At 36.5% G+C, this 17,872-nt stretch overlaps 1 protein-coding gene across 1 annotated transcript; it reads left to right on the forward strand.

Annotated features, from left to right (window-relative positions):
• The first annotated feature begins 1,360 nt into the window (after window positions 1–1,360).
• dpydb (dihydropyrimidine dehydrogenase b) lies at window positions 1,361–16,943 on the forward strand. The gene is made up of 25 exons (XM_038271521.1): window positions 1,361–1,668; window positions 5,141–5,251; window positions 5,326–5,408; window positions 6,326–6,413; window positions 6,506–6,667; window positions 6,908–7,104; window positions 8,430–8,511; window positions 8,601–8,688; window positions 8,779–8,886; window positions 10,290–10,459; window positions 10,567–10,777; window positions 10,933–11,117; window positions 11,358–11,573; window positions 12,513–12,677; window positions 13,130–13,198; window positions 13,306–13,389; window positions 13,503–13,623; window positions 13,761–13,880; window positions 14,409–14,551; window positions 14,968–15,022; window positions 15,097–15,218; window positions 15,384–15,533; window positions 15,614–15,676; window positions 16,199–16,276; window positions 16,418–16,943. Exons 1-25 carry the CDS (start codon window positions 1,630–1,632, stop codon window positions 16,574–16,576), a joined length of 3,069 nt encoding a protein of 1,022 aa, XP_038127449.1. The 5' UTR covers window positions 1,361–1,629; the 3' UTR covers window positions 16,577–16,943.
• Window positions 16,944–17,872: the final 929 nt, after the last annotated feature.

The raw sequence follows: 17,872 nt of genomic DNA on the forward strand, positions 1-17,872 counted from the left end.
ATATTAAGCGTTTGTCAACACAGACAGGAATATCTGACTTTACTTCTAAAGTTGGCATAAGGTTTATTAATGGTGTAGTCTTAATGTTAGATTCACACTTGATTGTTGCGCCTTTCACATTCAACTTATTGTGGGTCCATGAAGGAAAGTGGAATGTTGCAGAAAAGCTAAAACCTGTAAAAATGTTAGACATAAAGACACGCAGACATGTACTGGCTGAAGAGTAATAGAATCCTTTTTTTTCCAGATAAAAAATAGATTTTAAACACACTAAATTACATCATTAGCCTGAATATATTTGCTACTTATTCAATATTGAAGCTGGCGTCCCACAGTTAGAAAGGCTTTCTTTTTTTCACGAATACAGATTTAAATCCAAAATCCAAAGCTTCTACCATCTTAAATATTAAAAAATAGAATTCTCCTGTATGTGTCTTTCAAAGCACTTTTCAGTCCATCCTTAGGATCATTAAGAGACGCAACTATCATAAGGGTAAAACATGGCATTGGCAGAATCATTCTGCGGGGATGCTTTTCATCAGCAGGGAGAAGGATTTGGAAAAGATTGGAAGATCCATTGAACAAAGGGTCTGAGGCGAAGATCTACCTTCCTGCAGGACAACAGCCTTTTAACTATAACTAGCTGCTTTAGATCAAAGCAGGCTTTGATCTAAAGCAGCTAGTTATGTTAAGTGACCCAGTCAAAGTCCAGACCTGGTAGAGATATGCGCCAAAGACTGGCAGCTATGAATGCAGTGAGAGAGATTGGAGTATTAATAAAGGGAGGACAAATCTAATCCTTTTTTCAGAATTTTATTGGATATATCTAAAAACTGGAATTGTTTTTCATTTTGTATGTAGTTGTTCCATAAGAAATGGAGAACAAACTTAAATGGGTCTAAATACCTTTGTTCTGCCATATAAGGACAGGAGAGGCAAAACTGTGGCACAAAGGTTAACTGTAATGTCTTGCATCAAGCAGGTCCTGAATCCTGTCGTTGGGTCTCTGCCCAGCTTTTACATGTTCTTCCCAAACATGCATGGCCTCACTCTTAGGTTAAATGGTTATTCTAAATTACCCTTCTTGTCCGATGTGTTCAGGGTGTACCTCGCCTCCAACTGAATGGCTGCTGAATATAGGCCTCAACTTCACACACAGAGAGAGCCAGTATAGACGATGGAGGTAGTGAAGTGCTGGAGAAGCAGGAATGGGTTAAATCGGAATTTCAGTACAGTATGTGAAAGCAGGAAAGGTACAGGCAAAGCTCCACTCCCCCTTCAGAGGAGGAGCCTGAACCTGACATTTTGCCCTAATTGTTTGTCTTGTCCAGTGCCCAAGTGCATTGCACCCAGAAACGTGCTCTTTGTTGAACTTTGATCCTCAGAGAGCGAAAACATCCGAACGGGTTGGTTTTTCTATATCTGCTTAGCTCCCTGACATTTCTGAGGCATCAGACTAGTTGTTTAACCTCTCTTATGGGAGGGCAAAGGTGGGGTTTAGTGAAATATACAATCTACGGTCAGAGACTATTAGTTGTGAGCTTGACAGTCCCGGACAGTGCTTCGGACGTCGAAAAACCTGGAATCTTCTAAAGACCTGCATCAAGCAAATAAATTTTAATTCTGAAGATGAACAGAAATTTGAGTAAAGATCTTCCAGACATAGAGGTAACGTTACATACATTGTTTGTTTGGGCTGTAATTAATCAGTGCAATGTTTTTACTAACAGTCTCTTAGAAAATATATTTATTGCATACAGTTACAGGAACAGAGGGTTTTCTCTGAGTGCATAATTACTGATTCCTTTCTTTAGAAAGTAATGGCTCTAAAAGCTTTTTTAACACCTGCTGAAACAATAAGTCATCTAAACTATTCGTACATATAATGCAACATTTGTCTGTGCAATTTAAATGGAAAAAAAATTAGAGGAAGAGAACCTGCAATAATCTGGCTGCATGAATCATGAATTTTTTAGAAATCTTTTGGTTCAGTTCTTAAGTAGAAACTGACTTTTAAGAGACTGACTTTTTAAGTATCTTCAAGTTTGTATCTATAGTCCGATAATTTTAACTTCTACATGTTTCCTGCTTATCTGTATTGTTTATCCAAAGTGAAAGTTTGCTTAGAGTTAACAAAGATCAAAATTATCACATGGTACAAAGGTATCAGTATCACTAAGGAGGAGACTGTATAATCACTGACGTAAATAGACTCCATAGATAAGAGAAAATTTGTAATATTTGGAGAAAATTTAAGGTATTGAGGATATCAAAAACTGAAAATGTCTCCAAAACTCATGAAAAGAGGTTAAAATTTGTCAAGGAAGATGCTTAACAAAGCAAACATATATACTAAAATACAACCAAAGCAAAAAAAAAGCATTTAGGAAGACAAATGAATAGATGATGATGCTTAAAATTAAAACAAAATATTTTTACTTCATTCTGAAGTTGGACTAACTGAAGATCATGCAGAGCTATTTTGTTAATCCATAAAAAATGTGCAAAAGTAGACAAGATAGAAAATAATAAAATGATGACCAAACAGCTCAAGCTCCTGTTATGGCACCAACCTGGTTTGGTCTGAAGTCATTGCAAATGACAGTAAATAATGTCATTCAGGATTTTTTGCTTTTGTGACTTTCAAGAAACACTGATTGGTTAAACACATTCTGGTTGTTTTCTTCATTTGACAAGTCTCCTGTATTCTCTACATATAATCTCTGCAGTAAGGGTTAAGGCTAGCTGAAAATCAACCAAAACCTTGTAGAGGTGTTACAGTCCCATTAAACCAAACTTGAACATTTATAATAACATTTCCATCAGATATGTTTGACTCAAAAACCACCATATGTACTTTGAAGAACGATTGCAGCAGCATAATGCTGTGAGACCACTTGCTTCACATTTTTTCTGTAAAGGTCGTGTTTAGAAATAGTTCTGAATTTAGCAATCTGTTAAATAGAATAAAAAGAGTGGATTAATTTTGAGTATCGCAGTGACTTCAAGCAGAATTCCACATCTACAAAAGGACTGCATTAGAGGAAAACTCAAATTTTGGGATAACAAATTGATATTTCAGAAAAAGTTTCTGAAGAAAACCTAGGGGTTTCCATAAAGAGAGACCATCTGACAGTGTGGTAAATATGACGAAATATGGTATGGTAGAGAAGGCAATTAAGGCAGGATGTTGTATGATAAAATGGAAACTCAAAGCTAAAATATATATATTTTTTAAAGCAATTAAAGTTTTTAATTAAAAAGTAAACCAGGTCATTGATCTGCTTTTTTCCTCTTACATTTACATCCTAAAACCTGCAGTTATATATTTATATATATATATATATATATATATATATATATATATATATATATATATATATATATATATATATATATAAATCAACTTCAAATACAAATTTGCTTACTAGTCTCCATTGTTGCTTATAGACCACTACAAAGGATATTCTGCATCTAACAGACCAGGATAAGCTCTAATCTCCTTTAGAAATTATTTCAGACAATCTTTTTCTCAGTTTGTGTTCCTGAAATAATGGCACATTCGTTATTGATGTATGTTCGATTTTCAGGCTTTTTAGTCCTTTAATTCCATGGATTGAAAGGATTACCTTGTACAGTGAAAACAACAATGCTGCAACTCATTAATGGTTCCTCAGAATGCCTTCTCACTAAAAACGTTAAAATTTTATCACAGGAAAATGAATGTAAAATTAGGTTTTTTTCTTTTTTTTATGGATAACAAATCTTGGTTCATACTTATAGAAAAAAAGGATTTCTGTTTTATTTAGTTTTGGTCTTGAACTGTAAGAATTTTGCATAAACCTGCATTTCCCCATCAGTATTCACATATGAAACCGGTGATTATGGTGAAACAGTAATAATACAAAAAAAATGATAACTATGCATGTGAAGAATTTAAGAAAATGCGGTTTATTGAAAATTTTCTGTTAACCAAAAATTCAAAATCAATACAAATTAGTAAATTTCTATTTATCATTACTTTTCTCAATTTGGTGTTATGGGATGGTATGTAAACTTTCCAGCACTACTGTACGTAGCAGTGGCATTTTCTTTCATTTTGTTCTTGATTCAGGCAGTTTTAGGTAAACTTTAAAAAAAGTTTACTACTGTTTTATTATATCTTGCCGGTAATGTTTAACTGCCACAAACTACAGGGCGTTCTAACTACAGGGAACAGACTTTCGAAACAAGCCATGTGATTAATCTACAAACTGTAGAGAAACAGCACGTGATGGAAGAATGGAGAACAGAGAAAGTATGTTAGATGGAGAAACAACAGTTAACCATACAAATCTGCATTTACATAAAATCTAAGCAGGAAATTTCCTGAAAAGGTTCTATGGTGATGATTAAAAGAAAAGGTTTGAATTCAAATCCTTTCAGGCCACAGCTTTGGCGACTGAGTGAATCCTGCAGTTGGTTACTTCGAATGCTAGAATGAAAAAAGAAAAGCAAAGCAAACTCAATATATTGGCAGTGTGTCTGGGAAGAAGGCTGATTATTTTATCAACAGGTAAATAATGTGTTATTTTCTATTCATAAACATATATGGAACAACAGGTGGCTTTCCTTTGGCACAGAGACCTTGCAGCTCACTGTTATCTTATCAAGTTGAACTTTTCATTCAACGAGCCTCTCTTCCAAGAATGTTCCTGTTTCTGTAGTTTTTTTTTTCTTCTTTTTTTTTCCCAGTAGAACTCTGTGTGCTTTACGTATAGATAACATCAGAAGCGTTTTTACCTTAGGATCAATACTTTTCTAATATTTTATTTGCCAAACAGATAAAAAAGAAGTAATAACTGACTGGGATTCATTCAGTAACTCGAATGTTATTGAATTGCTGTGTAGGTTTAAAAGTCTATTTTGAATCATCAAAAAACAAACGAACACCATTATTCAAACAGTAGGAGTTGTTTTCACCTTTACAGTGGCATTTTATTTTGGCCGCTAAGAATATTAAATTCCTTAATTCCTAAAGTTATATCCATCATACAAAAGGAAAAAAAACACTTTTTGCGGACAATCATATATGCAAAGATTAAAACCTATGAAAAAACAAACTCCTTTAGATCTGTTTAATGATTTTCATGTTCTTCAGAGCATCCTGGCCCTGAATCCCAGAGTGAAGAGCCATGCTCAGATCATTTCCACTGCAAGCAAGAAGAGAGAGAAGAAGCATTGGAAGAGAAACCTTGAAAGGAACTGTGACGTAAGAAACACACAGATGACCGACAGGCACGGGGAGGATGGTGGCGATTACTCATTTTCTTGACCTGTTTTCAGTCTTGCATGAAGTTGGAGAACAACTTTGATGACATCAAGCACACAACGCTGAGTGAGAGAGGAGCTCTCCGGGAAGCTCTGCGGTAAAAAGAAGAAATAATATTGTTTTCCCCCAAACAAAGGCATCCTAGACGCAAATATTATTACTACATACACCAGGATCTAGTTTGGTCTTTATATTTGATAACAGTTTGTTTTAACAGAAATAAAAAAAACTATATTAAGGCCTGGTTTTAGCAGTATCTCTATCCCTTTGATCATGTAGAAGAAAAATTTCCATAGCACAGACTTTTTATAACAAAACCCCATTAGCATAGATCATAATAATAATAATAATACATTAAAACATATCACTTTTATACAAAACAAAACAAATAATTTGAAATTTTATACAGAAAGAAAGTTCTGCGGGATCACATGTAACTCATAGGACTAAAAGTGCGTTGCTTTGTTATGACAGGCTGAACAAAATCAAAGAAAATGTTTTACATGCTGGACATGAACTGGAGAGCTTTTTCATTGTTAGCGTTTTCAGTTTTCAGTGAATCTACAGTACTGATATGATACATTTACATTATTTTTAACAGCATTTGTTCTTTTTTCTATAATGATTGTATTTTATAGATTTTCTAGGTAAGATTTATGTATATTTATATATATTTTTTGCTTTTTAAAATATTCAATGGAACTTTAGAAACTACGAAAAAAGTCCTGTTTTCTTTCCAAGGGTTAGGCATTTTTTATCTTTAATCTAGACTGTTGTATTTCTTGAAATATGTTTAGTTTGTCCTTTTTTACAGTTAAAAATACTTATGAAAGCTAAAGATGGATCAGTGGAATGTTGGAAATGCATTGTTAGGTTGTGTATTTGTTATATATTTTAAAATGTGCATATTACCTAAAAAAATCCAGATGTAAATGCATGTTAGTGTTAGTTATTTCAGATCATTAGCTCTATATGTTCTGACATGTGTCGTCCATTTAACTTGACTATTTTTAGGTGCCTAAAATGTGCCGATGCTCCTTGTCAGAAGAGCTGCCCAACAAATCTGGACATCAAGTCATTTATTACGAGTATATCCAACAAGGTAGCATAACAATACAGATCAATGATTCCCTCATCATCTGATTGTTCTGTCATCATATGAGGACAAGGAAAGTAAATGTGTTTGTGTAACAGAACTACTATGGAGCAGCACGGGCAATCCTCTCCGATAACCCTCTGGGTCTGACCTGTGGGATGGTTTGTCCCACATCAGAGCTGTGTGTGGGGGGCTGCAACCTGTACGCTTCTGAAGAAGGACCCATTAACATCGGAGGATTGCAGCAGTTTGCTACCGAGGTACAAAGGAAGAAACACACTAACAATCAAAAGCTATGATAAGCAGCTGCTTACAGGTCAACAGCATTTCAATATTCAAATTTTCTTTATTGGTGTTTTTCTCTTTATTGTGTAAATCAACAGCCCAAAGTGCTCCAAATGGCAGAATGATTTTAATCTAAATTAATAAATAAGAACAAATATTGCCAATAAAAGGTTCCTAGCGTGTCAATCTAAACTGTCTTTGTTTTCTCTTTACAGGTGTTCAGTAAAATGGGGATTCCACAAGTCAGAAATCCTGAACTCCCACCAGCCAATGAGATGCCAGAGTCCTACCATGTCCCTATTGCTCTGATTGGCTGCGGACCAGCATCACTAAGTTGTGCTTCTTTCCTGGCCCGTCTGGGATATGATAAAATCACTATATTTGAAAAGCAGAAGTACATCGGAGGACTGAGGTATCTTAACATGACCTACTTATAGGATATTTATTTGTTGATAGGACAGCGATTGTTCATATTATGTTATTTAACTGAAATCACAAGAAAGTTGACTGTAATCCAGAGTACTTCATTTATAGACTAGGCGGATTTGCAAAACCTTTCTTTAGACATAAAAAGATTTCAGATGTAAACATTAAACACTCATTAAAACACAACTGTATAAAACAGATGTGAATTAGATAAATAATGGAAATTTTTAACAAGACACCTAATCCATCTACAGAAACTGTCAGATTTATCTCCAACATTTTGTTTTATGAACCCGATTCTGAAAGGTGTGGTGTTCATTAGTATTTAAACCCCTTTATTCTGACATGTCAAAGAATTCGGTGCAGTTGGTCGTTGTTAGAATTGAAAATGGAGCTGAAAACAAAGCAAATCCTGATAGATAATATGTAAGAAGCTGCAAAACACTTGACACTGGGTATGAGGTTCACCCTCCGACAGAATAACAGCCTTAAGCAGGTAGACATAGATTGGCTTAGATCAAAGAATAATCATTGATCATGTGTTAGCCTGATGTTCTCCATCCCATGACTTAAATAGAGGAATGATACAAGAGAGCTGAATATTAATGTACTCCACACTTTCAGATTTTAATATCAACAAATGTCGAAAACAATGTACATTCCTTCCTTTCTTCCCTATGTTTGTGTTACATTTATTGTTGGTCTATAGAACAGAGGCATAGGCAGAACATTTTAATAGGGGTGGCCAGTCAAAAACCAATGTACACTGAGGGTTGGCCGAAAGCGGATAGGCGCTAGAACCTCAGGCTCAATCTACACTGTTCCAACAAGAAGGAGCACAACACCTATGTTTTCTAAATAAAGACAAACTATACTTTACTACAGCTTTTGCTAACAAATAGAGGCATATATTTAAACATCCATGCTGTCTAAATAAAAGGTAAAAGGTAGTGGACAATTTCTGTGGCGAACATCTTTCCCATTTTCATTATTTACCTACTTTTATCAAAAATTGTTCTGCATAAAATTAATATTCACATGTACTAAGAGTATTACTGCTGCCACAGTCTGTATTAGAGGGCGAAAAAAATGGTAGGGGTGGCCATGGCCACCTCTGCCTCCCCCCCATCTAGTTCCACCCCTGCTATAGAAAGCATAGAACTCCAAGGGTTATACTTGGTTTCCTGAGGTGCTGCACAGATTTTCCTAATCCATCTTTATAATGGGTTTGTGTGTAAGACGATGCCAAAAAAAGCTCTTTGAAAAAAAGGAAATTCTAACGGTTAAATGTTCCTGCTCTTCTCTGCCCAGCTTATCAGAAATCCCTCAATTCAGGCTTCCATATGAGGTCGTCCAGTTTGAAATCGATTTAATGAAGGACTTAGGAGTGAAGGTATTTCTCTTGTTATCTAATAGGACATTTTGGTGTTCATAAAAGTGTGTTTTCACAGTGCTTTGTGTGTTCACTGTGGTGTGTTGCAGGTGATTTGTGAGAAAGGTTTAGGTGTGAATGGAATGAGTCTTTCATCCCTGAATGAGGAGGGGTTTAAGGCTGTCTTTATTGGAATCGGTGAGTTCTACCCACTCCTCTTTCGCATCAATTAAAACCCATGTTATGGCCTCAAGGTTTGTGAGTTTCTGTTTGCATGTATTACTCCAGGTCTTCCCCAGGCTAACAGGGCTGAGATTTTCCAGGGTTTAACACTGGAGCAAGGCTTTTACACCTCAAAAGACTTTCTGCCTATGGTGGCTTCTGCCAGTAAGAAAGGTACAGCAGCAGCATGCTCCATCTGTAAAAGCACAATCAAAATCAGTTTCTCTTTGAGTTGCTTTCAAAACTGTTTCAAAAGAGTAGCTAAACAGAATTTAAAGTGAGTCACAGCATCAGAAATTAAACACCGAGCCTCTAAATTGTGCATTTCAACAAACACTCAAGTTACGACAAGGTATTTAAATCTTACATAAATAGACTGTTACAAATGGAACTAGCTTAATTTAGCGATGTAAAATGTGGGTCAATGTACATTGTCCAATGTCAAATAAATAAATACAGTTTTTAGTGTTGAAACAATACCAGCATCAGGTGGTATCTCTGTGTTGCCCTGGTATCGGTATTGGCGAGTACCGACAAATAGGGCTCCAATACCATTTTGAGAGCCAAAAGTTTATTCAACTATTGTCACCCATTCCAGGTAGGCCATAAAAAGTTCTACTGGATTCACTTTGTATTAGTCTTTTTCCTGCTTCACAAAGGTAGGCAGCAGCTTGACAAAGCCATGATGGCAATTATTTTACATCCAAGTAGTATGCAGTTCTTCATATACACACACACATCAATTTCAAACAGATGGTATCTGTATTGACCAATACTGCACAGCCAGTTGTCTGGTAATGGTATTGGGGCCAAAAAATGGCATCGGGGCAACATTTACAGTTTTCCACATGAATCAGTTTTCTCTTGGAGGTCTCTCTTCCACTACAAAGGAAGTGCTTTATTTTACAGCCCATTTGAAAAGTATTCCCTCCCCTTTAACATTTTTGCACGTTATATTTTGTCTCCTCGCGATGACAAACTCCAATGTGTTTTTATTACCATCATCAACCAGCACATTCATTAACAATAACAACAATCTTCTCCAAACACCCAATGAGGCCTTTAACAGTACAACTGCATTTAAACGGAGGTAACACACAGCTGTGCTCTTCTCATGCTCTGACTTCTGAAACCTGTTAGACATTATGCATCAAATTTTATTTTTGGGTATGAGGTTAAATCATTTTCAACTTCTTTTATTAATTGAAATGATGCTGTAATCACAGTATGACTTTCACATAAATATTAGAGGTGGGCGGATTTATCCTGATGTAGATGATATCGATACCATTTTTTTTTTTGTTTATGTCCCATTGCTTGATTGTAATAATAAATAAAAATCACAAAAACCCTAAAGGTCACCAGTTTCATGATACCTCAAGCAAATATATAAAAGAGTATTGGCATCAATATTGGCCTTACTGACCCTGTATTTATATGGAATCGGATCCCCCAACTCTAATAAATATATTGGAAGTTGCTCTCATTACATTCGTTTTGACAACATTGTAAGAATAATATGTTTTATACATCAGTGATTAGGAAGCGTAATGGTGTGTTTCTGGGACCCTGTGCAGGCATGTGTCAGTGTCGTTCTGCCCTCCCCGAGTTAAAGGGAGTGGTGATTGTTTTGGGGGCCGGTGACACTGCATTCGACTGCGCAACATCAGCTCTCCGCTGCGGGGCCAAGAGGGTCTTCGTCTGCTTCAGAAAAGGATTCACCAACATCAGAGCCGTTCCAGAGGAGGTATGATCATGATTAGAGGCAGCTTTAAAAAAGGAAAGCGCAGTGAATTACCTTTTTAAAACAAATATATAATTTATTGATCTCTTGTGTTATTTTTGCTTCGTCAGATGGAGCTTGCTAAAGAAGAAAAGTGTGAGTTCCTGCCCTTTCTCTCTCCTCGTGAGGTCATCATGAAGAACGGGAGGATTGCCGGGCTGCAGTTCTGTCGTACAGAGCAGACCGAGGATGGAGATTGGCTGGAAGATGAGGATCAAATTATCAGGCTAAAGTCTGATTACATCATTAGTGCCTTTGGGTCCATGTTGAATGACCCACAAGGTAAGCTATCTGCAAAACATCATGCATTTTTCAACATGGGAATTAAAAAGTCAACTATAGTCTTAACTTTTGTAACAATAACACACTTGATAGTGTGTATTCACTATATCAAAGTATCAGTTCAGTGTCAGTCTGTTTTTTGTGTGTTTATGTAGTGATTAAAGCCATGGCTCCTGTGAAGCTGACCCGCTGGGACACTCCGGAGGTGAACACTGAAACCATGCAGACCAGCGAACCCTGGGTTTTTGCAGGAGGAGATGTTGCTGGTTTGGCAAACACAACAGTGGAGTCAGTCAATGATGGCAAACAGGCCTCATGGCACATTCACAGATACATACAGGTAAATCTGTCCTGAAACATTGAAATTGGTGACGCTGTTGTCCTGAACATATTTTGATAAACTGTGTTCACATGTGACAATATAGACAACCTCTTTTATTTGCATCAGGGAATTGCTTAATTTTTTTTGACAGTCAAACCTGTTATCACAGAACAGCATGAACAACAGCATTGAAATTGTGCATGCTACTTTAATGTTAATGTTCTAAAAAAAAAAACATCTTGTCTGTTCTTTTTCTAGTCTCTGTATGGACATACCGTGGACTCTGTCCCAAAGCTACCTTTGTTCTACAGTGCAATAGATCAGGTGGACATCAGTGTGGAGGTTTGTGGTCTAAAGTTTCCCAACCCCTTCGGTCTGGCCTCTGCTCCGCCCACCACCAGCACGGCCATGATCAGACGAGCCTTTGAGCAAGGATGGGGCTTTGCTCTGACCAAAACATTTGGATTGGATAAGGTATAAGACACAGAAACAAAGTGAGAGTTAGTGTAAGCAAATGAAGAGAAACTATTTTACTTAACTCAACTTCAGGTCAGGTCATAAGCTCACTCACTCATCATGAACATGAGTTTTGGTTTTAGCCATTTCATTAAATATATTAATTTAATTAAATATTTCAATTAAAATGCCTGTAGAAACAAAAATGGTTTACAATAAGAATGGGGGAGCACACGTTTATCTTTACTGCAAATGCTCTTTAATTCACACTTAAGATTAGGATATTTGATTAGAATATTAGTTTATACTATATATTAGTATATATCTTTACATTGTTTATATGGGAAGGGTGTCATTTTACTGTGTGGGTTGTAATTTTACTAATTATACTTATTTTATTCTGTCTTATTATCTTATTCTGCATCATTGTACTTACAGTCTTATTTTTCTCTCTTCTGTAAACGAATACACTGCAAGAAACAAATTTCCCGCAAGAGATTAATCTAATTTGTACCTGAAATTGAATCACAGCCTGTAAGATTTGAGGCCAGTGTTGTTCCAAACAATTCTATCTTTTATCTATTCTTTAATCAGTTCTGATGTGGGCTTAGACTCTTTAATTGGAGCACCCACCCTGCATTTTCACTAGTTGTTGATTTGAGATTAAGTTAAAGAATCTGGGACGTCATCCTCAGGTTTCTTTACTCTATTTAGCTCCGATGGCATTGCAGTGAAGCAGATAATCTGCATCATGTTATAATTTCCTATTTGTTTTGATTTGTTTATTCAGAATGGTTGCTGTTTTTTCATCATTTCTCCCTGAGAAAAAATGGATTAATGGAGCATTAATCCCAATCATGTAAAATGTGTATACATTTTTCACTTGCTCTGTAGGTGCAGGAGGTAATGGGAGCTTTGTAGAATGAGCTAAGCTTAAACTGAAATGTGTTCCTGCAGGACTTGGTGACCAACGTGTCTCCTCGTATTGTGCGAGGTACCACCTCTGGTCATGTGTTTGGACCTGGCATGGGTTCCTTCCTCAACATCGAACTCATCAGTGAGAAAACAGCAGCGTACTGGTGTCAGTCCGTCACTGAGCTGAAGAAGGACTTCCCTGACAATGTAAAGCATAAACCATGTTTGATCTCTGATGTGTGAGGGATTGCATTTAATCAATGAGTCGATGCAATCAACTGATTTTCCTTAGATAGAAAACGTTAAATCAATTTGACTGTATGATCTAAGTGCCTTGAGATGACATGTGTTGTGAATTGGTGCTATATAAACTTATTTGAATTTAATTGAATGTATTTTCTGAGACCATCATCAAATTAGGACAGTTCCGATTGTATTTAAATAACTTATTTTCAGCCAGCACTTCATTTTCAGATATCCAGACACGGCTAATTAACACTTAAATAAGCTAAATTGATGTAAAGTAAGACTTGTGGATATTTGTGTGTGTTGTGTCTGTAAAATCAAGTATAGCAAACATAAATTATGCAAAATGCCGAAAAAACATATTTGGTTATGATGTGTATTTTAAGCAACACATTTGCATGTCTTTCCATCAGATTGTTATCTCCAGCATCATGTGCAGCTACAACAAGGAAGACTGGACAGAGATAGCCAAGATGGCTGAGGTGAACCAGGCCACACTATTGATTTTATCCCATCAGATTGCGATGAGTTTTGTTGTGATTGTGGCATAGTTAGTAGAAGAAATTGATGAAAATATTTGCATGTTTAGGAGTCTGGAGCAGATGCATTGGAGCTTAACTTGTCATGTCCTCATGGGATGGGAGAAAGGGGCATGGGACTCGCCTGTGGACAGGTACAGGTCATACCTAAAAATCATTATTGTTTAGATCTTCAGAGCACAAGCCTTAGACGAGACTCTCATGACATCTTTAATATTGTATATATTGTGGGTGTTTGTGTTGTCAGGACCCAGTGTTGGTGCGAAACATATGTCGATGGGTGCGTGCAGCAGTTTCCATTCCTTTCTTTGCCAAACTTACACCAAATGTCACCAATATTGTTGACATCGCCGAAGCTGCACACGAAGGTGAATGTTTTCTCCCAATTTTTTTAACTTAGTTCCTCCTCTTCCAAAAGCTTAACTTTAAGAACATCAATGTATTAAAAAAAAAACGACAACCAATAGAAGTGGATTTCATTTTTGAACATGTTATGGTTTTGTAGGTGGAGCAGATGGAGTGACGGCCACCAACACCGTGTCAGGTTTGATGGGTCTGAAGGCTGACGGCTCTCCCTGGCCAAGTGTTGGTGCAAACAAACGTACCACATATGGAGGAGTGTCTGGTAAATACCCAGTACACCTTCTGCAAAACAATACAGAACCATGTGACACAACTAATTGTAATTCAAGCTACAAAAGAGATAAGCCTTTGATAGGACCTAAAGCACAGTTTTACATCACAAAACATTTGGTGAGGTTTACAAGGGTATCAATTAACCCATTTTTGTCAGAATATTGTTAACTAAAGCTTGAACTGTAAGGATTTTAGGGATGTATTTGATATTTAACTACGTACATATACTAAATAGAAAATAGTGAAACGTGGTATCAAAGAAACAATTCTATTGTTTTTTTTTATTGTTTTTTTTTTTAACATTAGATATATACAGTAGTATTCTAATGTCTTAGTGCATATAAGTTGAATGTAGAATGACTATGACCTGGATGACTGAGAATCTTCATCAGAATAGTGCATATAAGTATAAGACAAAACCATTTTGTCTGGTTTTGCTTTAATACCACATAACACTCTGTATAAAATAACTACCTCTTTATGGAGTATTTGTGTTTCTGAAAACTTTTGTGTGCAGGTAACGCAATCAGACCCATTGCTCTTAAAGCTGTGTCTGCCATCGCTAAGGCAATCCCTGGTTTTCCAATCCTGGCTACCGGGGGGATTGACTCAGCAGAGAGTGGACTCCAGTTTCTGCACGCTGGAGCCTCTGTATTACAAGTAATAATTCAATTACTCTGATTTGTGTTTCTTCTAATGTCATATAGCTATTTTTTACTCCAGATTTTCTTTCACATAAAAAATAACATATTATACTGGCTGATGGATGTGCAATAGCATTCTTTTCTTTTTTCCAAACAGTGCTTTCAGCAGTTTGTTTATATTATCCTGGCATGCAGTAGTTGTAGGAAGTATAGTGAGTGTAAATGCAAGCATATGGAAATCTCAATTTTTCTCACATAATCCGCATGTTTCACTTATCAGGGTAAAGTGCAATGATGGAACTCTTAGAACTGCCAATCAGGCCTGTGAAAGCTTAAATTTTCTGTGTTGCCATCAAACCGTCACACATCCACGCCGCAAGTAATTTGTGATTTTAATACACAAATATCCTTACTATTATGTCTGTTTACCAGGTGTGTAGTGCAATTCAGAACCAGGACTTCACGCTGATTGAGGATTACTGTGTTGGTATGTAAACCAACATTTTACAGCCTTTTGATTCTTTTATCCCAGCATTATGTGAAACATAAGTGTGTGTTTAGGTCTGAAAACCTTGTTGTACCTGAAAAGCCTGGAGCTAAAGGATTGGGATGGTCAGTCTCCTCCAACTGAAAAACATCAGAGAGGAAAACCAGTTCTCAAACTGGGAGACCTGGTTGGTAAGGTAAAGTGACATTTTCTGCATTTCAATTTATTTTGTGTGGAATATCTAAAAATAACTGATCTTTAGTTGTTTAATTCAAATGGTGTAGCATTAGAATTAGAAAAAAAACAAGTTCTTTCAACTCATTTTTCATTGATTCTGTTTATTTTTTATTTTTGTTTGTAGAGTCTGCCTAGCTTTGGTCCATACCTGCAGCAGAGGACTGAAGCCATAGCAAAGTATAAAAAACAACTCAGAGAAGCTGGTGAAATTGATGCACCAGAGATAAACGTCAGCCGTGTCAACCAGCCCCAAAAGCCCGTTCCTGCTGTTAAGGTACCAGAGAATCTTACAAGTTTGGCTCAGAAAGATCAATTCTTCTTTATTTGAATACAAATAGTTTATTCTTTCTCTAGGATGTTATAGCTAGAGCTCTGCGGTACATCGGAGCTTATGGGGAACTGAACAACATGGAGCAGGTAAGCAACCTGCATTTAAAGTGGTGATTTTTTTTTTCATTGCAGATTAATATACCTTAAAGGTATAGTGGAGGATTTTCTTTTAACGGTTGGATCATCTAAGTCAAAGGTCCTCCTAAATTTTAACTATTCTGGTGATATGTTTATGTAAGACCGCCCTATGTGCATTCCCATTTTCACTTACTGATGGTGAGTTTGACAGTGGAAACACTGCAAATATTCTTTTGGAAAGTAAGCTTGTATGAGTGATGAAAACAGCAACTTTTAAACATAGCGTGCATGAGGAGAAATGGGTTCTAGACACTCTCACGTGTGTTTATTAGGCGTTCCCTTTCGGGAGCGGGTAAAGGGTTGTGCATGTGCAAATTTTTTTAAAAGTGGAGAGGGCAGGTCATTTCAAAATTTCGCAAAAATCCTCCATTATACCTTCAAGTGAGGCAAATGATAAAAATTCAGTAAAGACTCAAACTAGGGAGTCATATAACAGACAATATTTGAGGCAATCCATATTTCTCCTTCTAGGTCCAGGCACTAATAGATGAAGATATGTGCATCAACTGTGGGAAATGTTACATGACCTGCAACGACTCGGGATACCAGGTAGTCCTCCTAGCAAAATTCAATGGGGCAACAGACTTTTAGTATTATAATTATATATAAATAACTAATTAAAATTTTGTTTTTTATCCATTCTTTTATTTGTTAGCACATCTCTAACATGATTTCTGTACATCTACCCAGGCTATAAAGTTTGACCCAGAGACCCACCTTCCAGTTGTGACAGACAGCTGCACAGGCTGCACCCTTTGCCTTAGTGTCTGTCCCATTATAGACTGCATCACGATGGTCAGCAGGACAACACCCCACGTACCCCAGAGGGGTATTAGTCCGGTCTACTAGATGGGTTGTAAATACAGCCGACCAATTAAACATTAAGATTGGGTGTTTTTAAGTTTTAGCTGGAGAGAACAGCTGAACAAAGCTGCCTCAGTAAATTCAAGTGGTTCCAAAGTAATTTTGTTAGACAAAATAGGTGGAGTGAAGTAAAATCTTTTTTTAAATGCATTGCTATGAATTGCTTTTGTCAGTAATTTCACTAATTTGATTTATGTTTAATAAACAAATTTTGTGATTATCTGCTCATCAAGATATTAATTGAAAATGTTTAATTGTATAATATACTATTAATTATAGTGTATATTCATTTTGTGAATAATCCCCCCTACTGTCCTCATGGATTGGAATAAAATATTGTTGCAGCCAACCATCTGTAATGTTTGCTATGATATTTTTAATACGCTGAAGGGGTGTGTGAGTATGTGTCTGATGTAAAAGAGAAACTTAACTAAAATATGATAATGCTGTGATGCCAAGGTAGAGTCAAGATAAAAAGACAGATTGATTGAAGCCTCTTGACTGTGTAGGAAATACAACCCAGTAATAGAAGCAAAACTTCAGAGGCATTTTAAAACTAATATTTCTTTTTTTCCTTCTGAAATTCTATGTCTAAATTGAACCTTAAATGCAACTGCTTTGATTATTTGTAGAATGTTCCAGGTTTGATTCCAGCCCTGGAGTTTGCATGTTCCCCCTGTGCATACCTGGGTTCTATCCGGGTACTCCGGCTTCCTCCCACAATCCAAAACATGACTGTTAAGTTAATTGTCATCTCTAAATTATAATTAGGTGTAAGTGTGTGTGTACATGGTTGTGAGTCTCTGTGTTGCCCTGCAACAGACAAACAAACTGTCCAGGGTGTAGCCGGCTTCTCACCCATAAACTGCCAGAGAAAGGCATTGGCCAAATTGTGACCCTAAGCTGGAAAAGATGGATGAATGGTTGTCTTTAATAGTGAAAGCTGCATGCATCTGTAGGCATAGGCCACATGCTATACAGCTGTAATCAGATAAATATGCTGACATGTCTTTTTTTCTTTGTAATCTGGTTATAAGAAAACAGATATTTTGACATTTTAAGATTTGTCAGGATGTCTAAAATTAGATCGATTTGCTTTCTATATTGTCAGAAGGTGACATATTCAGCATGTTATTTGGATAGCATTACCTTTAGACAGAGTGGTATAGGTCAAACATATTGAGGATCCTTCCAGAAGAACCTCATATAGTTTGCTGGAGTTTTTGGCTCCTTTCTGACATAACTGGAGTGACCGAATTAAATCTGTTGACCCCCTTCCCT

The sequence above is a fragment of the Cyprinodon tularosa genome, unplaced genomic scaffold (genome assembly GCF_016077235.1).
Source record: "Cyprinodon tularosa strain WSP-4 unplaced genomic scaffold, ASM1607723v1 ctg12, whole genome shotgun sequence".
NCBI classification, from domain to species: domain Eukaryota; kingdom Metazoa; phylum Chordata; class Actinopteri; order Cyprinodontiformes; family Cyprinodontidae; genus Cyprinodon; species Cyprinodon tularosa.

Bases quoted from the DNA above. Each gene is read 5' to 3' on its own strand.
- dpydb (XM_038271521.1), top strand. From the start codon at position 1,630: ATGAACAGAAATTTGAGTAAAGATCTTCCAGACATAGAG. The intron at 8,689-8,778 runs GTGAGTTCTACC...GTATTACTCCAG, and splicing joins GGCTGTCTTTATTGGAATCG to GTCTTCCCCAGGCTAACAGG. The intron at 15,677-16,198 runs GTAAGCAACCTG...TTCTCCTTCTAG, and splicing joins AACTGAACAACATGGAGCAG to GTCCAGGCACTAATAGATGA.